Below are 23,212 nucleotides of genomic sequence, written 5' to 3'. Positions count from 1 at the left end.
GACTTCTGACACACATGACCAGTTCTGAGCTCTGCTGCATTACATGAGCCAGGGAACACAGCCTTGTACTAATTCTCTGAAACCCCCAAAAAAATCACAAATTACATCAAGCAACAGAAACACAAGGGCTTTCTCCATGGCACAAACTCCTCACACCTCATGTTGCCTATGAGCTGTCCATGAGTTGAGGGCACAACTAAAACTTGCAGAAAGGACAAATCCCACACTCTACATCAGCCCTGCAACAATCATCAGTGCCTGCTCCAGTTCAACATTTTTCACATCTGTCTCAGCAGTGCTCTGCTCAGCTCAAATCCCCAGAATCCCTGCCACTGAACTGCTGAGTCAAGCTCAGGACACTGAAGACACCCACTCCCCATCAGAGACCATACATGAGAGGCTGCAGATCTGACTCTGCCCAACCCTACACCACAAACCTGGACCACTATAAGCAGATAAAACATGCCAGTCCTTAAAAACCTGCCCTTGAAACAGCAGTTTTAAGGCTCTTTCTAAACTTTTCAGCCCTATTTTGACTTATGTAATATCCTGAAACAACACATCTTGCTAACTGATTTTGTGGTGGAAGGGAAAGCCCAAGTGAGATGAAGGAGTCAGTAAATCAAAAAGGAGTGACAAGCACTTGCTCTCTATGGGTGACTGCCAGGAATGCAGCATTCACTGAGCAGTTTGCTGAGAACAGAGGGATAGAAACAGCAGGCTGTTGCTTTGCAAGCTGGTACCAAGCTTGACTTTAAACTTAAGATTTAATTCCACTAAGGTTCAGTAAGTTTCCAGTGCCAGTTCATCATACAGAAAATTGCTTACCAGAAAATCAGGATTAAGGCTACTGTAATCAAAACAGAACTATTTTTGTTGTGACAGGTCAGTAAAGATGCAATAACACAGTGACATTACAAGGCACTATGTAACCCCAGTAACACGCAGAGCCTGTTGCCACTGAACCCGAGGAAAGCGGCAGGTGCCCCCGTGTTTGACAAAACGGAGGTGTCAGGCGGCGCTCGATGAGTGAAAACCGGGCAAGGGGCTACTGTAAAAACCCTTTATTGCCGTGACACGTTCGCCACGCTCCTTCCCACCCGCGCCCCACGGTGGAACGAGCCGCGCCAGGCTCCATCCCGCGATGGACGATACGGCAGCAGGGGCGGCCCCGGGTCCCGCTCAGCGCAGCCGCCGGGCCTCGCGCTCCGACTCCAGCAGGGTGAGAACGTCGCCCTCGCGCACCGGCCCCTTCACGTTACGGATGATGGAGCGGCTCGTGTCGTCCATGAACTCCACGCGCACCTGCGGGGCGGGACCGCGTCAGCCTGGCCGGGCCCGGACCGCGACACCGCGCCCGCTCTGCCCGGCCCGCTCACCTGAGTGCACTGCCCCTGAGAGCCGGTCCGGCCCAGAACCTTGGTGACCTGCGGGGACACAGTAGAGGGTCAGCGCGATGCCGCGGCCCGGCGCAGCCCAGCCCGGCGCAGCCCCCGTACCCACCCTGGCCAGCTTGATGGGCTGCACGCGACTCGTGTCCATGGCGGCTCCGGGGTGCGGAAAGGGGCGGTGCCTTCCCGCGCAGCCTTATATAGCCCCAACTCTCGCGAGACCCAGCGTTCCGCGCGCGCGCTCCCGGCGCCCCCCGCACCCCTGCCCTTCGTCGCGGCCAAGATGGCGACGGCAACTCGGCTGATCCAGCGGTTCCGCAACTTCCTGGCGGGGGTAAGAACAACCCTGGGCTCGGGGCTCTTCTGTCCCGCGGGACGCTGCGCTACGCCCGCGGCTCCGCGGAGCCCCCAGCGCAGGGCGGCAGCCCCACCTGAGCTGCTCTGGCCTTGCGTTGCAGCGGGATCTCCAGGCGAAGCTGCAGCTGCGCTACGAGGAGATCGCTAAGAGGTGCCGGGGCCGGGCCGGGCCGGGGGGGGCACTGAGCCGACCCCACCCCGGCCCCGCCGCTGACACTTGCGTCGTTCTCTGCCTAGGACCCAGCCGCCGCCGCGGCTCCCGGTGGGCCCCAGCCACAAATTCGCCGATAACTATTACTGCAACCGGGACGGGCGCCGAGAGTCGCTGCCGCCGCTGGTGGTGGCGGCGGCGCAGAGAACACTGCCCGCGGGGGCACAGGCCGGCGGGTAGGTCTGACACAGGCCGTGCGGAGCCGCTGCCGCCGCCGAGTGCGGGCAGCCGTGGTCACGGTTTGGACCAGGAACACAGAACGCGCCCAAGCGGCACTGGGGAGTTACCCAGATTGGCAGAAGAATATGAAATTGATTATTTGGATGTATATTTCCTTGCCAATAAGTGAGGTGGGATGAAGTTCACTTACTCTGCTTTGGTGAGATCTCACCTGGAGCATCTGTGTCCAGCTCTGGGGCCTCCAAGGACCTGTTGCAATGAGTCCAAAGGAAACCACAGAGATGCTCCAAGGGCTGGAGCCAGGCTAGAAGAGCTGGAGGTGTTCATCTGGAGAAGGCACCAGGGAGAGCTCAGAGCCCCCTCCAGGGCCGAAAGGGGCTCCAGGAGAGCTGGAGAGGGACTGGGGACAAGGGCCTGGAGGGACAGGACACAGGGAATGGCTCCCAGTGCCAGAGGGCAGGGCTGGATGGGATATTGGGAAGAAGTTCTTGGCTGGGAGGTGGTGGGGCCCTGGTACAGGTTGCCCAGAGCAGCTGTGGTTGCTCCATCCCTGGAAGTGTTCAAGGTTGGTAAGGGCTTGGAGCCACTTGGGATGGTGGAAGGTGTCTCTGCCCATGGCAGGAGCCAGAACGAGGTGGGCTTTAAAGTTCCACCAAACCCAAAACATTCTGGGACTCTGATTAACAAACACCTGCAGCCTAGACTTTCAGTTAAATTCAAGTGTGGTTTCCAGAGTGTTGCTAAAGCCTCTTCTTGCTCCTCCTTTCTCTACCCCAGTTCAGGTGCTGCAGTGACAACAACAGCGAAGAAACCAGTGACACCAGGACCACCGCTTAGGAAGTGGGAAATTTCCAAGGATGAGCCCTACTTGTGAGCAGGGAGTGAGCTGGGGCTGTATGATGGGCACAGGTGGTTCCAGAGCAGCTCTGATGGGGGAGGCTGTGCTGGATGTGACTCCAGGCTGCTGGAGGGAGCTGATATCTGATTAATAAATGTATATAAAAGTGATTACTCCCCCCATTTTGCCTATTTTGTTTGATTTATTCGAGTTACTGCTGTTTAATACCAGTGTATTTGGTTGGTTGGAATAGTGACAAAGCACAGGTGCATTTGTAAGCTGTAAGCAGTCAATAAAGAGCCAAGCTGAATAAAGCACAGCCTCGTTTACAGGGCTGCCCCGTGCCCAGGTTCTGTGAGAAAAATTCAGCAGCCTGGGACAGTCTCTGTCCGTGCCCAGTGCCACTGTCCTGCTGTGGCCACACCCTGCGCGATCCAGCAGAGCGCTTGCAGGTCAGTGCCGAGCGCGGTGCTGATGGATTTCCAGGGAGCTGCGGGAGCGCCCGGTTGTTCCCGCGGCTGGGAAGGGGCCGAGCCGGCCCTGGCAGGAACCGGCGCGGGCCCGGCTCTGGTGCTGCCCCCGATCACGTGACACCGGGCCCCGCCCCGAGCGCACGGGGGATGGAGGGGCCTCCTCAAGGGCCCGCGCTCCGCCCTCGCCAGAGCCCCATTGGTGCAAATCGGGATTGAGCGCACGCGCTTTTCCTGCGCGCTCTGACTTTGTAACGGCGCGGCGGCCCCAGCGAGTCCCTCCGGTGCGGGCCCGCGGCATGGCCGGGCCGCGATTGCTGCCCCCCGGGCTCCCGGTGCTGCTGCTGCTGCTGCCGGTGCTGCCGCTCCCGCCAGGCACCGGTGAGCCGGGGGAGCGGCGGGGCGGGCGGTGCCCATTGGTTCCCCGCGCACGCCCTTCGCTCTCATTGGCTGCCGCCCTCGTGCGCCCCGCGCGCGGGGTGTCCTCGTTGTGGGGCGTGCGAGGGCTCCCCACGCGGGGCCCCCCCCGGCCTCCCCTCACGCTCCCGTCCCCCGCAGCTGCCCCGTCCCGCTGCGGCCCGGACCAGTTCCAGTGCGCGCCCGGCGCCCCCTGCTTCCCCCAGGACTGGCGCTGCGACGGCCACCCCGACTGTGAGGACGGCGGGGACGAGTGGGACTGCGGGACCGCGACCGCGGCGGAGCCGAGTCCCGGCGGCCCCGCGGTGACCTCGTCGAGGAGCTCGGCGGTGCCGCCCGCCAGCAGCGCAGGTACGGGGCCGCGGGGTGGGGGCAGCCGCGGCCTGGGGGCGGGGGCGACAAACCGGACCGAAGCCTTTGTTCCGTCTCTGGCCTGTCCGGGGCAGCTGCGGTCACCGCGGGTCACTGTGAGTAGAGGAAGCGCTATGGGGGACACGCACCTTCAGCTTCCTCTGGTGGGGGTGGCGATGCCGTCCCCCAGGGCTCCCTCGGGAAGGGCCTTTGAAGTACTTCCTTCCTTTTTCCAGAACGTGCAATTCCCAGCAGCTGCTTCGAGAAGACACTGGAATCTCTCCACCTCCCCAGCTCCTCTGATCTCTGGGGAATGGGCAGGCTGAAGGGAAGAGGATGAGGAGGAAGTTCTGGGCCATCACAGCTGGCCAGGAGCTACAGACACAGTGTCTGGGCTTGTGTCCGGCTGTATCTACACCCCACTACTGGTGGGACCAGAGCTACTCGGCTCAGGAGCATCCTTTGTCAGACCTATTGGCTGTCTGGGGTGCTTGGGAGGGTGCTTCTGGCTTCCCTCACCTGGAGGTTTCCAAAGGTGTGGAGAGGAGGGGGATTACTGCAGGTGTGAGAGTCTGGGTTTGGGTTTGATGCCTGCACCTGTTCAATTGACAGGTGAGGTGAAGAGCTGCATTTGGGTTGTACTTGTGGCTTCTCAGTGCCACGAGGACAGGTTGGTGTGATGCAGTTCCAGCTCCAGCTGGGAAATTTCCCACCTTTCCCTGTTATACATTTCCAGTAGGACTTTTTTCCTCCAGTGTGGGTTATTCACAGTAGCGGCAGATAAGGTTTCACTTAAATTGAACAAGGCCTCTTGGTGCTCTTGAGGTGAGCTGGGAACTCATCCAGCTGTGGATTGAAGACTGCTTTGAGTGCTGACTGTAAGGTGAGTTGGAAGCCTCATGGACTTGTTTCTCTTTCCTCACAGAGCCTTCAATTACACCTGAGCCTGAGGTCTCTGTGCCATCGAGGAGTCCAGGTTACACATGGATCTTGATTGTTGCAGGTACATGAGACTCAAGAGTGCTGCACATGGTCTTGGACCTACTTACCTTGGGCTATAAATTGAGTGTCCTGATGGGGTCAATTCCAGACCTGTATCGGTAGCTGCTTTTGTTGGGCTGGGAGGGCTAAGAGAGGCCTGACACCAGACATTGATTATTGCTCTGCCTTCAATGTGTTGTGTCATTGAAAAGACCATTCTATGCGATCTGGCACTAGCTCACCTCCTCTCTGTCTGTCCCTTGCCCTTGCGGGACACTGCTCATCTCTGGCTGCTGTCTCATGGTGTTGAGCAGTAGAGCCCTGTCCCAAGACCAGGGCAGTGAGTGGGTCTCTGCTTGTGCACTCTCCTCTCCAGAGCTCCTGATTATCCTGGTAGCTGCAGGTTCTGTTGCTGTGTGGGGTCTGTCCAAAGCAAAATGCAGATCTGACACCTTCAGTCTTGAAAAAGCATCCAGGGAACAGCTGATACCTGACAAGAGCCAGAAAGGCTCCTTGCCCTGAAGGGTAAGTGTTTTGCATCCCATGTGCTCCATGTGCCTGAGGGAGAAGTTCCTTCTTGCCCTGTGTTTCTGGCAAGAAATTCCTAGAGCTTTCCCCTTTGGGGGTAGGTTTTCCCAGCTTCCCTGATGCTTGCCAAGCAGATGCCTGGAGTTTCAGTGTGCCCTGCAGCAGCAGAACTCTCCCCTTTCATCCCTGATGCCAAGGACATGGAGCAGTCCTGCTGAGATACTGATCTTCTGGTGTGGGATTTTTTTCCTCCACTTTGCATAAATTGAAGTCAAACTAGGTTTCCTCCCAAAGGACTGTCAATAACCAGGTGTTTTCCTGGCTTTGTAACAGGGACCCTTATTCCAAGGTGCGATTAGCCCGGTCTGTCTCCTGCTCACCACAGCCTGACTGAATTGGACATCAACTCTCAAATCTGGGTTGTTACACTGGAATACCAAGAAGATGCTCCCTTTGTAAATGAGTTTTAGATTGTGGGACTGCCTTGGCTCCAGAAATAGCACAGGACCTCCCCTGATGCTGTGACATTAGCCCTCCCAAAGGTGGTAGAAATGTCTTCATTGCTCTGCATGACAGTTGTTACTGCTGATGCTCACCACCGTGGCCTCGGGCCCGAAGATGTTTTTCTTCTTGAAATGCCAGGTGCTGTTCAGCTGTCTCCTTCCACTTCCAGCCAAGAGCCTTTTGTCATCTGCCCCATTCTTCCCCTGGATTTTGCCAGGAAACAGGAGCTTTCTCACCTATTTCCATAGGTACTCCCTGGCTGCACAGATCAGACAAATACTCCATGTTTGCACTACTGTTTGATGCTGCTCAGTCCCATGCATGGGAGGCCTTTACTGACAGTGCCACCATGAGGGTGACAGTTGCTGTGGCTTTGCTGTGCTGTTACCTGAGCCTGCATGGGGCAAGGAACTCCTCGGCCCTGGACTGGCAGCTCCTCTCACACTCCTTTCCACAAACATCTCCACCCGTGGCAGATCTGCTCTGCCCACCCCAGTGCTGAATGCTGCATTGGGCTCCTCTTAACACTCTTAATGGTGTCTTCCTTAAAATTGTTCTGATGTGAGTGATGTCCCTTGAGGGTCAGTACTGGGACCAGTGCTATTCCATGTTTTCATCAGTGGTGTGTAGAGTGGGATCAAGTGGACCCTCAGCCAGTCTGAGGATGACTGGTCTGAGGAGTGCAGCTGGGGAGTGGGATGTCATCCAGAGGGGTCTTCAGGCCCACAGGAATCTCATGAAGTTTGATAAGGTCAAGTGCAGGGTCCTGCACCTTTGTTAGGGCAAACCCTGGAGAAGAGATGGCTCCAGGGAGCCTTGTTGTGTCTCATCCATGTCTAAAGGGGAATTGTAAGAAAGATGGAGAGGGGGTTTTCACCAAGGCCTATAAGGACAAGGGGCAACAGATAGAAACTGACAGAGGCTTAGGTAGGACATGAAGGAGGATTTTATGGTGAGGTTCTGGCACAGATTGCCCAGAGCAGTTGTGACTGCCCCATCCCTGGGACCAAGCTGGACAGGGCTCTGGGCATCTTGGTCTAGTGGAGGTGTCCCTGGAAATAAGTCATGTCTTGGGTCTGACACTGTCTGTGTGACACGTGGAGTCCCAGCCAAAGGACTCAGTGCTGTGCAGCTCTCAGAACTGACCGTGCAGGGGCAGCTTAGTGCCCAGTGCCTCTAGTTCAGCATTGGCCACGTGCACCTTGCACAAGTGTTCACTAAGTGCGCCAAGCTGCTGCCTTGGCTGCTGACCTCTGTGCCTTGAAGGTGGGAACTTGGCTTGCCAAGCAGACACCAGTCATGAGTCTTGGAGTAGGAGTCTTCCGCTCCTGGATAGCATGGGAGTGCTGCCATACCCCATGAGAGAAACTTCTATATGTGGTGTGGAGTCCTGAGTTATTCCAGGGCTGCTATTTTTAGTACCAAGGAGTCATTTGCAAGGGCACACACAACCTTCTGTTTCCATAGGGGCAGGCAGAGATAGCTGTGGTGACTGACACAGGAGAATAAAGAATGTGAATTAACAAGTTCTGGAGTCTTTATTTTTCCTGGATATGTGCGTTTGCATGGATTCTGTATCTGGGAGGCCATCACCTTTGGATGGTCACATCCTGAGAAAGAAGTCTTGGGGTGGGTGGGCTGGCCTGGGATGCTGTGGGGAAGCCAGTGCTGCTGTGCCTTCCTGGGACAGATGATACTCCAGCACACACCAGCCGTAGCAGACAAAATTAAATACAGGAGTAAAGCAAACAGAGAGGGTGGGGACAGGAGAAACAGATGCCACAGTGGCACCAGAGGTGCTACTGCTGACCCAGGAACAAGTGGGGAGTTCAGCCAAAAGCAAGGTGAAAAAAATGCCTGAACTTGTCCTTTCTTTGCCAGAGCAGAGTACAAAGTGGGGAGCACTCCAGGAAGAGCTCCAGGAGTCCTGACAGGACAGGGCTGAGCTGGGGCCAGTTGAAGCGCTGGTGCTGGCAGGGCCACATGGCCAAGGTCAGCTGTCACCAGCCGGTCCCAGATCGTACTGTGAGCTGCAGCTGACAAGCTGAGCCTGCCTGTTCTGTGGTACAAGGCACAGTGCTTGCTCTGTGTGATGGGGAGTGAGGGCCTGGGGCAAATTCACAAGACATTGCAGGTTTTGCTTTCTGCTCCCTGAGTACTTCAGGGTTCAAAGAAATACATTTCATGGATCTTGTGCCAAAACTTTGGGCTGTGTTTCTGACAACAATTTCCCTTCCTCTGTCCAGTGCTAAAAGTGTTTTTGTTGTTCTAATCTCCAGGCTCAGAGACTTCACTTGTAGAGGAGCTTGAGCTGCTTTTCAAGCCAGGAGCATCTTTGTGCTTCACATTTCTGTATTTAATTAGACCAGTTCATGGAGATCAATATGATGTTTTACATGTTGAAGTAGGATCCTCTTCCATGATAAGACCTCAAAAAATCAGCCTGTTTAATTTTGGTTCCCTTTCTACTTGCAAATCCAAGGGATTATTTCCTCCTTTTCAGTTCCAATAGTTCAGAGGAACTATTACTGCCGACTTGTATTTCAAGTGTTCCCTGTTCCTGCCCCTGCCTGGGTGAGTAGCGGGGCTGAAGGCACAGGGCAGGGGCACAGAGCAGCCTGTCCCTCAGGGGACCTTGCACACTGTGTAGAGGTGGTTTCTTCACCTCATCCACTCTAAATCTGCACTGTGGGACTTGAGGGATGAGCTGAGAGGTCATGACCATCTCCCCTCCCCGGCTGTGACAGCTGACAGCCGGGCCAGCTGCATTAGCCTTTAATGAAAGGCTGGTGCCAAGAGCAGCATCTGGTGTGGGGGTACAAAGACAATACAAACCCTGCATGTCTGCACCTTCCTGTCCCATCAACAGAGGGTAAATCGAGGCAAGCTTGTGCTGTTTCCAGTTGGCTGTCATGGATGTCCTTCCAGGAAACAGCATGCAGCAAATGCAAACAGCTAATAAGAACAGAATAAGGGAAAAGAGAAGTGCAGAGCTAGAAATAGTTCCTTACATAAAGGACTAGTGTCTCAATCTCATTAGTGTCTTAAGGAGCGGGCACTTGGCCGCCTCTGACTGCTACGATGCAAACCCCAATCTGATCAGCAATCGGCTTTGGGACCCCGGCAGGTGCCACGTGGCACCAGGACACAGCTGTGCCCCTCGGGCAGCCACTTCACTGCCCCGAGCTCACAGCACTTGTCCTAGTCAGTGTGTGCCCAGCGGGAGCATTCCCATGAAGCCAGAGCTGCTGTCCTGCTGCCCATAACAGGAGTCACAGCTTCGGAAGGCTGGGCACCATGAGGCAGCAATGGACCAGGCGCGCGAGTCTCTCGGCCAGCCTGAAGATAGGGGATCACCGAGGCCACTGCCGGACCCCGGAGGAAGAGGAATCCTACATCCCATTTGCACAGGACAGCCTGGTAAGGCAATGGAACTCCATGCAGAACGTGGCAGATAGTAACCAGGAGAAGAGCCAGACTCCCATCCAAAGGAACAAGTACCTGCTCAACATTAACGTGGGTGGCAAAGTGTTCCAGATAGCTTGCAAGGTACTGGCCCAGTATCCCATCACCCGGCTTGGGAAGCTGGCCCTCTATACAGATCCTGTGAAGAAGCTGCAGCTTTGTGATGACTACTTGGTGCAGAAGAATGAGTACTTCTTTGACAGAGATCCTTCAATTTTCCACTACATCTTCCACTTCTACCGCAGTGGGGTCCTGTGGGTGATGGATGAGATGTGCCCCAGTAACTTTGTGGAGGAAATTGAGTACTGGGGAATCCATCTGAAATACTCCCAACGCTGCTGCCGGATCCTGTTCGAGGAAAAGCGAGATGAACTCAGTGAGTACCTGAAAATAGAGAAGGAGCTGGAGGCAGAACTGGAGCCCCTGGAGTCAGGGGCTCAGTTTGATGGCAAATTTCTGGGTCGGTTTCGGAAAATGGTCTGGAACCTCATTGAGAATCCATACTCTTCTGTCCCAGCCAAGATAATTGCTGTCATGTCGAGCTTCTTTGTGCTTATCTCCATTGTGGGCATGACACTGAGCACAGTGGAGGAGATGAAAAACAAGACAGGGAAAATGTGGATGGAGCAGATGGAAATGATCTGTGCCATCTTCTTCACCTCTGAATACCTCATGCGGCTCATATCCTCTTCCAGCTTCAAGAACTTTCTGCGGGCAGCATTTAATGCTATAGACCTGGTGGCCATCCTGCCCTTCTACATCCAGATCCTCTTTGAAAATCTGGATGATGGAGACATGCAGTACCATGAGGAGCTGCACAAGGTGGAGAATGTGAGCAAGCTGGGCAAAGTCCTCAAGCTCATCAAGCTCATGAGGATCTTCCGCATCCTCAAGCTGGCACGTCACTCCACTGGCCTCCGAGCCTTCAGCTTCACCATGCGCCAATGCTACCAGCAGGTTTGCTGCCTCCTCCTCTTCATTGCCATGGGGGTCTTCACCTTCTCTGCTCTCATACACTCGGTGGAACATGATGTTCCTGGCACCGGCTTCACCAGTATCCCCTGCGCATGGTGGTGGGCAGCGGTAAGGTGTGAGCTGCTTCTTCCAGAGGGGCGTGGGGGAGGCTCCGTGGGTAGGGGCTGTCCTGGTGCTTAGAGGATTCACCACTGCTGCTGGCCAGGAGGCAGGAAGGGCCCAGCCTTCCCACCAGCTCAGTAATGGTGGGAAACTCAGAGCCCTGCATGTTTTGAGGAAAGAAATCAGAGGTTTGGACTAACCTGAGAGGCTCAAAATCTGGTCCTGGGATGGGATGGTGGGACAGAGGTGGTGGCTTGGGTACTTCCAGGCCTGACTTGAACAAAGGGGATGTGACTCAGCTTTATCTGTCATGGGACCCATGTGTTGAGTGGGTGCAGCCTGTGGGCATGGGGTCAGCCACCTTGGACAGCATGAGGACTGCAGCCCTGCTGAGCTCAAGAGGCACAAGAGCTTGTGGGTCTGAGATGGGGAACCCAGGGCTGCATGTGGGACCCATAGTCACACTGTGCCTCTGCCTGTGTCATGAGAGTGGACACAGACTGGGGTGTGCTGCCCGCTCGCTGCCCTGCTTGTGCCAGGAGCCAGCAGCTCTGCAGAGCTGAGCACTATGATAAACCTGGCATTGCCTCTCAGATGGGGAGCAGATAAAGCACTTGAGAGCCAAGGGTTATGAGGGCATTTTGATTTACAGATGAAATTATCCCACAGATCACTTCTGCTCTTATAATATCCTTTGGCCACCAAAGGCTATCTGCTTCAAATTCATCCCTCCTCTAGGAGGAGCAAAATCAGCAACATCACTATGTTCAAGTGCTTCAACATCCCAGGCTAAGCCTGTCCCTGGGAGCACAGCTCCCTGCCAAGCCCAAACCTCTCTGGCCTCAGCTGCTCACCCTGTCCCCATAGCCCTGCTCCCCATTTACTAAACATCGTTCATTCCCTGGCAATGCCTCTGTTTTCTGTGGAGAGGAAAGCTCCAGGAAGGTATCCCTCCAGGAAGCTTTGTCTGGAACAGGCAGCTTGCAGTCAGGAAGCTCTGGAGCCACAGCTCTGAGGGGGAAGGAAGCTCCAGCAGACACTGACTGCTGGGGAAGGCTCAGCTCAGGGGTGTCCAGGGGCCTTTGAAGAGACACACACAAAGCAGTAAGGGAGCAGGGTCTGGCCTTTGATCTGTGCTTCTGGGGCTCAGCCAGCCCTTTCCTTCAGCTCTCCAGGCCTGCTGGGCACAGCCTGGACAGCGACGCCCTGGCTTTGCAGGCTCTGGAGAGGGCACAGCTCAGCTGGCTGCTCTCAGGGCCAGGGTCTGGCACTGGTCACAGGGGACAGGTGGCTCCACAGAGGGCAGGAGGGAGTGAGTTCTAGCACCAGCCAGTGGGGTCTGCTGGGCTTGTTTCCATGGGATTTTATACTTTTCTGTTCCTGCACAGGTCAGCCTCTCCACTGTGGGCTACGGAGACACTGTGCCTGACACAATACTCGGCAGGATGGTGGCATTTGTCTGCATCTCCTTCGGCATCATCCTCAATGGAATGCCCATCTCCATCCTCTACAACAAATTTTCTGACTACTATGCCAAGCTGAAGGCCCATGAGATGAGCCAGTCACTTCAGCTTTCCAGGAGGATCCGCTTGAAGGAGCGAGTCCTGCAGAAGTTCTCAGAGTGCTGGAGAGCTGACCCCCGTTATTACCACTGACAGGCTCCCCACCCCCCAGACATCCCGTCCTGGCCATCCTCACAGTAGGTCCTGTCCCCCAGGGAGGCTCTGAGCTGTGGGCAGAGTCACAACAGTGCTGGGGCTCTGCTGTTGCACAGGGGCTTGCTGCCAGCTGGGGCCTCCCTTACTGCTGTGTGCTGGACACTGCTGTCCCACAGAGCAGCCAGTCACAGGTGGCTTGGGAGCTGTATGGCCAGGGCAGGAGGTTTGTCTGCCATGGGCTGAGGCAAAGGGCACTCTGACATCACGGGGAGTGAGGGATGGGACTGAACTGTCACCTGTCCAAGGCAGTGTGACACATGTGCAGGTGCTGAGTGGGACACACACAGGCTCCCCCTGCCCAGGGCCCAGTGACTCCCTCCCAGCCAAGCAGCCCAGGCCTAGTCAAGTGTGGGGATTTGGGTGAAGGTCAGAGGAAAGGCTACAGCCATGCATCGTTACAGCCAGATCTGTTCTTCTCACTACCCTGGAGTCTGGGGCACAGTCCTGACTTGGGATGCTGTTGTGATGGACCTGCAGGCACTATAGGCATACAGAGCTTGTAGCCAGAGCACCCTCAGGAACAGGCATTTAATAAACCAGGCCCAAAACTTCATTGTCCTGGATTCTTGTCCAGCCAATTGTGTGTCATTCAGTAAACTGCTCATCATTTGGAGTGAGGAGAGGACATCTCCTCAAGGCTCACAAGTCCATCAATGCAAGGACAGGGCTCTCAGGGATCCAGATGAGCCTGTCCATGCATTAGTTTTGGAATGAGGTGCCTGGGGCATTGGAACTGGAGCTGGGACATGCATATGATCAGGACACACCAGTTGGGTCTGCCCTGTGTTCACATCATGGGAGGCAGTGGGGGGGACATGTCTGGGGGGCAGAGGGGAAGGATTTACCCTCCAGCATGGGACCATGTCCAGTCAATGGGCCTCCTGAAGGGATACACCCTTCCTTTGGGTGAGATGGAGAGAGGGATCTCAGGCTGCAGGGAGGATTGGTGTGGGGAAGGGTCAACAGCTGCTGGTGCTATTTCCAGGTGAGCAGGGGGAAGAAACTGCTGCCAGCCAGGCTAGGGTGTGATTCACTTACTTGTGAGCTGGACTTGGAGATGCAGAGGTGCCACAGGACTCCTGGTGTCAGCCTTGGACTGTGGCTAAGCTGCTGATGTTGGAAACTTGGGAAGAGACTTGGGGGAGCTGAGTCCTCTGGCAGGGACAGCCACACTCCCACTGAGAGCTGGACTGCAGGGGGCAAGGGGGCTGTGCCAGCAGGTGTGAGGGGACCCCTACCCTGACCACCAACACCTACACCCACTCCCTAGTAACCCACATTTGACACCCACCCTCTGTACACCTCCCCAGCACTGACCTGACCCCACAGCGTTGGGCAGCTCTGGTTTCCACCCCATTTTTCTCTCTGTTCTCAGAGAGAACATTCTCTCTGAGCACAGCACTTTCCTCTGACCATCTTCCCCCAGAGCTCTCCTGCCCCACTGTCTGGGTTTCAGCTGCAATAGAGTTCATTTTCTCCCCAGTGGCTGGTACAATGCTGTATTTTAGATTGAGTGTGAGAATAATCTTGATCACACACTGGTCTCCCAGTGACTGATTGCTGCTAGGAGACAGGCTGGGCACAGATCAGTGGGTGCTGAGCAATTGTGTATTGGGCATCACTTGTCTGTCTTGGGGTTTATGATTTCCTACTTCTGGTGTCTCCCTTTCCATTACAAATATAATTAAATATTACCATATTTTATTTTATTTAATTTCCATTATTGAACTTTCCTTATCTCAACCCACAGGTTTTACCTTTTCTTCTGATTCTCCTCCCCATCCCACCGGGGTGGAGGGGGAGGACAGTGGCTGTGTGATGCTTAGTTGCGATCTGGGGTTAAACCACGACAGCCACTGCCCCAGCAGCATCAGCTCCAGGCACCTCTATAGACACCCCTGTCCCACCCCAGACCCCATCACCACATTCCCCCAAGTGCCCCCATTGCCTGCTCATCTCCCTGCACCCCCAGCTGCAGGCTGATGGATCCTGAGACCATCCAGCTTTCAAGGAATGGGGCACACCAACCTCATCCCCTTGCCCCTGGAGACTGCGCTGCAGCTGGATCTCCATCCCTCCATGTGCACCCCCTTCCCTGTGCTTGCAACATGTCTGCTTGTCCTGTTCATGGCAGCAATTCAGAGTCCACAGGAAGCTTTTGGAGAATGGCATGTTTAAATAGTTGCACTGAATTAATTTTACAAGTCACAGCAATGCAGGAATGTATGGACATTTACAGGATACTGTACAGGCGGTATCTGTCATATATTAGTGCTCTTGCTATATACATATAGTACAGCCTGCAGGAGCCCCTGCATGGGCAGGGACACCCATGCCCCTGCACAGAGCACCCCAAAATGGAGCTGCAGCCCTGTGGCTACTGGTTCACACGGGCTCCTTCAAGTTGATTTAATCAGAGCTTGGCCCTGAGCCTTCCTGGGCTGGCCCTGTCAGGGAGTGACACCATCCAGGGCAGACCCTTGCTTTGCTCGTCCCGATCTGTTTTATAGGGTTTTTGGGACAGAGACCTCACTGATGCTCTGGAGGGAGCAGCCTCCACTGCAGCAGTGATTCCAGCCCCCTTCTCCTGCCTCAGTGGCAGCCACAGCTCCCAGCCACCATGTCATTGTACTGCTTGAGGACCACATTCTCGTCATCATCAAAGTAGAGGAGGTTGATGGAGTAGAGCTTGTCAGGCACACAGCAGGGGCTGCTGACACCCTCACTCAGCTTCAGGGCATTGATGATGGACTGCACTGTGGCATGGTTCGTCGGCCGCATGTTCTCGCCCAGAGGAAAGGGGCAGGAGCCTTTGCAGTGGAAGGCGTTGTACCCCCGTGGTGAGATGATCCAGCCAGACCAGCCAATCTCCTCGAAGTCCACAGACAATGGGTACCTCTGGCAGGACTGGAGCCTGTCCAGCGAGCGTGTACTGCGTGATCTGCCCAGCTTGGGCACTGGCATCTTGGCAGGGAGATCGGGAGCCTGAGGCTTTAAATCTGTCAGAAAGAGCATCCAATGCCATTTGCTATTGCATGAGCCTGGCTGAAGGAAGAAAATACTGCAGCCCCCCCCACCCCTGGCCAACCCTCCCCACAGGTTTTGTCTGCAACCTCTGGTCACAGCCTGTCACCAACTCAGACGGAGCCACCAGAAGGTGACAGCCTCAGTCTCACACCAAACTCAAATCCAGCTACACATCTGTAAGCAGGCAACACCCCTGAGTGGGCAACACCAGAAAGGAGAGAACCTCTCCTACCAGCCAGGGAAGGGGGTTTGGATTTGAGGAGTCCACATGTGGGGATGGGGAGTACCCCTTGGGGAAGGGATGTTGGCACTGAGGGAGTTGTGCCAGGTGTATGGGACTCACCTGGGAAGCCAGCTGTGGGCAGAGACGCTCCACGGCGCCCATCATCCGTGAAAAGGACCAACATGGGCTTCTTGCTCTCATGGTGGCCCCCACCAGATGCAAACTGCAGTGCTGGGGGGTCGAGCGGGTTCTCACCCCGGCTCTGGACTGTCACCAGCAAACCCTGGTTTCTGCTTTCATCCTCAGTCCAGTCACGAACCTGGGGAACCAAACCAGTGTCATCATGGACCAGGACAGGCACTGCACTGGTGTCCTCACAGGCAGGTCCCAGGCCAGCAGCAGGACATGGTGAACTGGCCAAACTCTGTGTGCCATGAGAAGGGATTGCTCCGGGGCTGCAGCACAGGGGACACTGTCAGGAGCCAGCACCAGAACTCCCTGCAGAGCAGTGAGACAAGTTTGGGGAAGGATGAAGCAGCCCCTGGGGCTCTTGGCATGACTTTTTCTTCCCCCTCCCAGAGGATGCATCTCCCCATGTCACTGCAGACAGGAAACTACACTGGAGCCTCAGAAAGGCTTCTGAGGGTGAAATTAGTTTAAAAACCTCCTGCATGTGAACCCCAGGATCCTCTCTGTGCTGCCCAAAACAGAGGAAAAGTGACTCACAGCTGATGTGATGGCAAAGACCTCCCAGCCCGAGGTTTGCAGTGAGACGGTCCGTGCTACCAGAAGCTTCTTCCCTCCAGAGGTGTCTGGCTTGTCTTTGTCCAGCACCTGGTACACATTGACCTGGGGAAGGCAAAGGTGGTCACCTCTTTATTCTGCCCAAGGGGTTGACCCTGGACAGAGGTATGTGGGGAGATGGGGAATTGTCAGCATGGATCTCTAACAACCTTGGTGCATTTTTGCTGATGTTTGCACAAGCCAGAAGGATATTTAAGAACCTGGCACAGTTAAATCATCATGATTCTCTGTGAAACATTTGTTCATGTGATACTAGAGCCAGGTCATGTTCCCACTGCAGGCAAATGACCACAGTGTGCCAGTGGCATCCCTGGGCACAGGCTGGGGGACAGCCCCATCTCTATCCTCATCCCCCTCCTCACCTGGCAGAAGTGGTGCCTTTTGGGCCTATCTGTGACCCTCCGCCAGAGGCGGAAGAGGTGCAGCTCTGCCATCAGGATCTTCTCATTCTTGGCCACGCTGGAGAGGACAAACAGGAACCGCATCTCCTCACTGTGCGCTGGAAAGAAGGATGCATTGAAAAGAGCAAAACCAGGGGTGGCAGCACCACCAACCACATTCAGCCCCTCCCCAGAGCCGCATCCCAGTACCACAGGGAACTCCCCCCCACCCTTACTTTTATCCAGGAAGCTGCGGACGGTGTTGCCCTTCAGGACGTCAGGGTTCTTGGTGACGCCATCTGCATTGGCAACAGTGTTGAACAGATCCACCATGTACTGGGGTGGCCGCTTGAAGTGAGTTGGGGGGGCCGGAGGGTCTTCCATGCCAAAGACTTCCAGGAGTCTCTTCAGCGCCTCAGCCCGCCGGCTCACCAAGCTGGCTGGGCTCGGGCATCCCGTCTTGGCCAGGGCCAGCAGCAGCAGGACAGTCCCCAGCATGGCTCTGTGCTCCCTGTCCCTACACAACTCCCCCGGCCTCACCGGTGCTGTATTTATAACTCACTACAAAGCTGGACTGGAGTGAAATATGCACAGGAGCAATCAGGAGGGTAAAGAGAGTTAATTGCCATGCTAACAAGGTGAGAAGCCTGGCTCCCGGGCCCCCTGCATCAATTAGCCCCAGTACACAAGTGGGAAGGAGGACGGCTCACCAGGCACTCCCAGGGCTGGCAGGGGAAACGGGGGTCTGGGGCCACCAGCCCCTTGCAGGGTCTTGGCTGAGCTCTCCGTAGGAGACTAACTGGATTTTAATGATGGCACTAATGGGACAAATCGCAGGACTTTTGTGTGGAGGAATGCAGCCCATCAAGATGAGCATCCCCGGTCCAGTCACAGCAGATCATGCTGCCCCTCTCACAACCGCTGCTGAGAGCAAGGATCGTGGCGGGGGCTCAGTATCACACTGGTGTCCCTGTACCATGTTCCTGTCAGGTGTGCAGGGTGGGGTGCCCGGGGTCCCCAGTCTGCCATGGGGCAGACTGGGGCAAAGGAGCAAAGGAGCCGGCAGTGCTGCAGCCCCAGGCTGTCACACTGCAGCAGCAGCACCCTAATCCAGCTTGCTTTTTACTACTACTACTACTACTACTACTACTACTACTACTACTACTACTACTACTACTACTACTACTATTATTATCATCATCATCATCATCATCATCATCATCATTATAAAAGGCTATTATCTTCCTGGGAATTGAAAGGCATTTCAATTCCTGAATTGAATTCCTAATTCCTGAATGCTTGAACTTAATGAAATATTCGGGTAGTGGGATAAAAGCCAATTCTTTAGGTCTTGCTCCCCAATCACAGAGAAACCAAGCTAGTGCAGGTGGACATGACACACCGCACAGCTGCCATGGGAATAAACGGAAAAAATTAGCATTAATTAACTAATTCATCAGGGCTGAAGCCCTGATAGGACCACCTGATGGGAGACAAGGTAAAGGCTAATGTCCAGCGGTGCCCACAGTTTATTCCAACCCAAAGGGTTGTTAATTATGCAGAACAGGCACGGTGGCACCGACAGGCTGGAGTTAATGGAGAGAGGAAATTATCTGTACCTCCGGGATCCTCTCCTTTCCCTCTCCAGCTCACCAGACACACCTCCAAGATATCTGGGGATGCCTGCAGAGACAGCTCTGCCCCAATATGCCCAGCTCCTGGTTCCCTCTCCTGTCTCCAGCTCCACAGTTTGTAACCTGGAGCAGCCAACCCATGCACCCCCCAGCCTGTGCCAGACGGCTGCATCTTCCAGGGATGCTGGATGCAGAGGGGCCGTGGAGCTGCACAGTGGAGACCCAAGGACCTGCAAATTGCCCATGATGTTTATTTTACAAGCTGTAAAACATTTTGTAGAGGGTTCATTTATACCCGCTGGTTAAAGTAGCTTTTATACAAAAAATAGCCTTATCTCATTTACATATCCTACATACAGTCTGGCAGGGTCTCCAGGAGCCCCACCCGCAGCTTCCAGCCCCGCTATTCCCGGTACTTGCACTCCCAGATGGCAGTGATGGTGTGTCCGGAACCTGTGCTTGTCATAGTCGTGAAGGCACAGTGTCTTGGGGTAGCTTGTGCCCAAAACAGGCATTCCTCTCTGTCTTGTGACTCCCTGCAGTTAGAGAAAAAACGGCACATCCCTGGTACATCCCCAGTAGACTCCCAGTGCAGTCAAAGAAAAACCAGTACATCCCCAGTACACCACTGACCCCATATCCTGGACCTTCTGTTCACGCGTGGGAAAAGGGTAGATGCTCTGGAGTAGGATGAGAGAGAAGGGAGGCAGCTTTTTTCCTGCAGCATCTATTCCTTACTCTTGGAGTAACTGGTGAACTGTCACCTCCCTCTGCCTGATCAGGTCTTTCTTCCTGCATGGTTTGATTTGCTTCCCTTTGCATGCAAAGAATCCCAGCATGGTTTGGGTTGGAAAGGACCTTAAAACTCATCTCATCCCAACTCCTGCCATAGGCAGGGACACCTTCCACTATCCCAGGGTGCTCCAAGCACCAACCTTGCTTCCAACCTGGCCTGGAATACTCCCAGGGATAGGGCAGCCACAGCTGCTCTGGGCAACCTGTGCCATGGCCTCATCACCCTCCCAGCCAAGAATTTCTTCCCAATATCCCATCCAGCCCTGCCCTCTGGCAGTGGAAGCCATTCCCCCCTTGTGCATGTCCTTCCTGTGCTGGGGACCCATATTTTTATGTCTAAAATCAACACATAGTCCTACCCCCTCAGCCTGAAACAACTGCCTGGACCTGCCCTGCCCCAGCAACCCCCAACTCTTCCTTCCCCACAGCTTTGCCAGCAGGTGAGAGACAGGAGTGGCACATTCCAGGCTGTAGAAGCCACTGTCAGGGTCTGTCTGCTCTCCTGGGACATCACAGGCTCAGTAACCACCTGCCGAACTCAGCCCCATCATGGCAGGTTCGGCTCTCCCCCCAGCACAGCATGGTGGGTGAGCTGGGGGTGCTACCCAAACCCTGCTCTGTGTGCTCCCAGCCCCGGGAGCCGCAGATGCCTTGGGTGAGAGGAGCAGGGGCAGCTCCCACCTGGCCTGGGGTGTGGATATGCGGGAGGGAGGGCAGATGGAGCCTGGCAGCTGTGCTTACCTAAGCAAGCAGAGATCCCCCGAGGAGCAGCTGCCCAAGCACCTTCCCACACCGATTTCCTGCAAAGATTTGCAAAACAAAGGCACAAAAATCCCCTGCAGCACCTCAGCAGGGACACCCCAGGACTCTCCACCTTCCCTCCAGCCTCAGGCTCAGCATCCATCCCCAAAGAAGGGCAGCAGCAAGGCACAGCTGGTAAGAAATATTCTGGGGGCATAGCATTAGTTTTTGAGTCAGAGGTCCCTGTGTACAAAGGTATACTCAACCTACTAGGCAGTAGGGTCTCTGCTGAACTGAAGACATACCTAACAACTAAATATTTTTTAAAATAAATATCACTGTTCCTTAATTACTTTTTAAAATAAATCCTCAATCCAAATAAAAAGCCTCATGTTCCTTTATGGCTCTGATGTATGCACGAATTAGTGGCAGTAAAATACATTTTATATCATGAAAGAATATAAATGTGAGGTTTTTACCACTCTAGTGGTTCGATGCTAATGTGAAGCTGTTGATGTTAGAGCATCCACCCAGCAGCTCAGACCCCACATGAGGGTCCAGCTGAGCCCACCAAAGAGGAGCCAAACCCCTGGAAACCAACCTTGAGCTGTTCCTCCCTGTTTCCTGCACAGTTCTGGACAATTTCATAATAATATCCTACCTGGGAGACATGGTAGCATTTTTCCTTCATTTCGCAGTTCTGCAGTGTCTGAACCACCTCTCCACCACATGGGGTTTTGACCAGAACAGTGCTGAACTTTGTGGGCACACAGAAAAGTCCATCTACAAGGAATCAAGAAGGAAAATTAACTTGGAGCTGCACCCCAGATTCCTGCAGAAGCAGTGCAGAACAACCAGCTTTTGGCATCTAGCACCTGCTGGAAAAGGCTGTTCTCTGTGTCAGGGTCCCAGCTGGGCATTTGGGGCTCATTCCTTCACCAGTTCATGGCCTTAGTGGTAGGTTTTGTTCCTCCATCCCAGTTTGAGACCATGAGGACACGGCAGTTATTGTGGGTTTAAGTTGTGACTGATGTCCCTGACCCTGTGAAAGCCCCAGTTCTGGGAAGTGAGCACCAGCCACTCCATGTCATCTCTGAGAAAAACTGTATTTGAACACAAAATATTGATGTCAGAACTTTTCCCAGAGCCACACTCTCACACCAGGGATGGGGAATGTGATTTAGCATTTACTCATTCAGTATTTCCCCCTGGATTTGCCAGGGATTGTGCCCTGAATGGGCTTCTCAGATGCTGGAGCCAGCATTACAGGCTGTCCTGCAGATACATTCCCCAGGCACCTCCAAAGGGTGTGATCTGCACTGGGCTCCCCACAGGAGCACCAGGTGTGGAATCTGCCACCGTGGGATGGGGAAAGAAGGGAAGTTCAGGGAAGAGAAGTTCAGGGAAGGGAAGAGGAGGCGAGGCGAGGTGAGGTGAGGCTGGCCCCAATTCTGGGGTGTGGGATGAAGGGAGGCTGGTACCAGAGGGGTGGAAGAGGGAGGTGGACGATGGCCCCAGCTCTGGGGGTGCAGAACAAAATCCTGCTCTGCCTTTTCTTTCCCTATTCCAGCTTTAACTCAATGAAAAATTCCCAAGGCATGAAGCAGTTCTGTCTGGATTTGAAATTCCTGGTTTGGTTGCAGAGAGCAGGGGGGAGGGGGGTTGGTCCGGGTGGGCACACCGACAGCCACATCCCTGCTCCTGTGTCAGCACCACACCAGGACAAGCCACCGTGGCAGGTCCTGGATGGCCCAGGCAGGGGCTCAGCAACCGGAGAGAAGGGATAAGGCTCCTCCAGCTTCAACTACATTAAGTTGGAAGGGCAGAGGCACAGACTGTCCTGTGTCACAGTCTGAGCTATTGATCTGCGTGGAAAGAAACGATATTGTTTCTGTGCTAAATCTTCCAGCTTTTCTCCCCTCACCAAGTAAATTAGGGTTAAAAATCTCCATTGCATGACTAGAGGAAGGGTAGAAGGATGGCTGGGTTGATAGCCAAAAGGGTTTGGGCTCCATCTAGGACCTGGGTCCTGCCCTGCCCCAGCCTTTGGGTGTGGATCCTTCGGGGTTCGTGTTTGGCTCCTGGTTTTGAACGGGTTTTGAGAGTTTCCTGCCCCCTCCCAACTACTTCAGCAGCTGCTGGAGGAGATTTCTTTGTTCCAGGATGGAGCTCTTTCCAGGGGGAGGAAAAGTGATTTCTGAAAGCAAATATCGTTGGAATGCCTTAAGAGTGGGACACAAAATGACAACGGATTTCTGGAAGTCAGTGTTTCTGGGCTCAGTGTTTTTGAGATTTTAACACTCCTCTCCAGCCCCATCCTGCTCCGCCCCGTTCCTCTGATGTTTCCAAGTCTTTACCAAGACATTGAAAGTATCAGCCCGACATGAGACGGGAAGATCCAGAAGGAAAGTGCAGAGACCTGCCCTAGGGCAGAGGCGAAACTGGCAGCGAGTCCCATTTGCCAGCCCTGGACTATTACCACGACTGAGATTCTCCCTCTCCACTCCATGAATTCCCGTCTCCGGAGCAACAGAATCATCCGGCACCTTCCACTAACACGTCTGGGAAGTAAATTCTGATTCTCCCAGCTCTGGAAGAAAGCACTTCACGCTGCCTAATTGCCTTTTCCACTTGCAGCTGGATAACCAGCTGCTGCTGCCGCTTGTGCAGGCCCTCCTGGCGCTGTCCCAGGAGGGGACCTGGCCTCAGGCAGAGTCCTTGGGGGGCTCCGCCGCCCCCTCCCGGCCCCTCCAGCTCACAGAATCGTGGAATGAATTCCTAAACCCCTGCGCTGCTCTCCGGGCTCACTGTAGCACTCCCGCGGTCTCTGTCCCTCCCTAGCGGCGGTGCCACAGCCCTGCCACAGCAGCTGCCTGGAGGTTTCAACGGATTGGTTTTTAGAAATGCAAAAAAAGAAATGACATCAGCAAATTCCAGGACAACTGAATTCGTCAACAGCTGTGGTAAATCATTTCAACATCACTTTCAATTCTGATAAATTCAGTTCATCTCCACTGACGTGTCTTGGGTTTTTTTATGAGTGAACTCACAAGACAGCTCACCAGTTCACGATGAACAAGTTCAGCTTTGTCACAGTGGAAGGTTTTGACCCATCTGGAT

At 54.5% G+C, this 23,212-nt stretch overlaps 5 protein-coding genes across 7 annotated transcripts; 3 read left to right on the top strand and 2 right to left on the bottom strand.

Annotated features, from left to right (window-relative positions):
* Window positions 1–1,049: 1,049 nt before the first annotated feature.
* RPS28 (ribosomal protein S28) lies at window positions 1,050–1,594 on the bottom strand. The gene is made up of 3 exons (XM_058858517.1): window positions 1,504–1,594; window positions 1,380–1,427; window positions 1,050–1,305 (listed from the first exon to the last, which is right to left on the bottom strand). Exons 1-3 carry the CDS (start codon window positions 1,540–1,542, stop codon window positions 1,183–1,185), a joined length of 210 nt encoding a protein of 69 aa, XP_058714500.1. The 5' UTR covers window positions 1,543–1,594; the 3' UTR covers window positions 1,050–1,182.
* A 38-nt stretch (window positions 1,595–1,632) lies between these two features.
* NDUFA7 (NADH:ubiquinone oxidoreductase subunit A7) lies at window positions 1,633–3,159 on the top strand. Of its 2 annotated transcripts, none has more exons than XM_058858516.1 (4): window positions 1,633–1,725; window positions 1,850–1,899; window positions 1,986–2,135; window positions 2,922–3,159. In XM_058858516.1, the coding sequence occupies exons 1-4, from the start codon at window positions 1,675–1,677 to the stop codon at window positions 2,974–2,976; spliced, it is 306 nt and encodes a 101-aa protein (XP_058714499.1). In that variant the 5' UTR covers window positions 1,633–1,674; the 3' UTR covers window positions 2,977–3,159. The 2 variants fall into 2 exon arrangements, with proteins under 2 accessions (XP_058714499.1, XP_058714498.1); XM_058858515.1 differs by having other exon boundaries at window positions 2,917–3,159.
* Window positions 3,160–3,295: 136 nt separating this feature from the next.
* Window positions 3,296–7,754, top strand: CD320 (CD320 molecule). Of its 2 annotated transcripts, XM_058858512.1 has the most exons (5): window positions 3,439–3,828; window positions 4,006–4,215; window positions 5,141–5,218; window positions 5,573–5,721; window positions 6,058–7,754. In XM_058858512.1, the coding sequence occupies exons 1-4, from the start codon at window positions 3,747–3,749 to the stop codon at window positions 5,716–5,718; spliced, it is 516 nt and encodes a 171-aa protein (XP_058714495.1). In that variant the 5' UTR covers window positions 3,439–3,746; the 3' UTR covers window positions 5,719–5,721; window positions 6,058–7,754. The 2 variants fall into 2 exon arrangements, with proteins under 2 accessions (XP_058714496.1, XP_058714495.1); XM_058858513.1 differs by lacking the exon at window positions 5,573–5,721 and having other exon boundaries at window positions 3,296–3,828.
* A 137-nt stretch (window positions 7,755–7,891) lies between these two features.
* On the top strand, window positions 7,892–14,358 carry LOC131589259 (potassium voltage-gated channel subfamily V member 2-like). The gene is made up of 2 exons (XM_058858505.1): window positions 7,892–10,776; window positions 12,159–14,358. Exons 1-2 carry the CDS (start codon window positions 9,526–9,528, stop codon window positions 12,423–12,425), a joined length of 1,518 nt encoding a protein of 505 aa, XP_058714488.1. The 5' UTR covers window positions 7,892–9,525; the 3' UTR covers window positions 12,426–14,358.
* A 299-nt stretch (window positions 14,359–14,657) lies between these two features.
* On the bottom strand, window positions 14,658–18,055 carry LOC131589263 (bone morphogenetic protein 2-like). The gene is made up of 5 exons (XM_058858511.1): window positions 17,159–18,055; window positions 16,905–17,041; window positions 16,465–16,587; window positions 15,859–16,057; window positions 14,658–15,487 (listed from the first exon to the last, which is right to left on the bottom strand). The coding sequence occupies exons 1-5, from the start codon at window positions 17,418–17,420 to the stop codon at window positions 15,081–15,083; spliced, it is 1,128 nt and encodes a 375-aa protein (XP_058714494.1). The 5' UTR covers window positions 17,421–18,055; the 3' UTR covers window positions 14,658–15,080.
* Window positions 18,056–23,212: the final 5,157 nt, after the last annotated feature.

Source organism: Poecile atricapillus, chromosome 28 (genome assembly GCF_030490865.1).
Source record: "Poecile atricapillus isolate bPoeAtr1 chromosome 28, bPoeAtr1.hap1, whole genome shotgun sequence".
Taxonomy (NCBI): domain Eukaryota; kingdom Metazoa; phylum Chordata; class Aves; order Passeriformes; family Paridae; genus Poecile; species Poecile atricapillus.
This window is presented reverse-complemented; position numbering and strand designations above follow the sequence as displayed.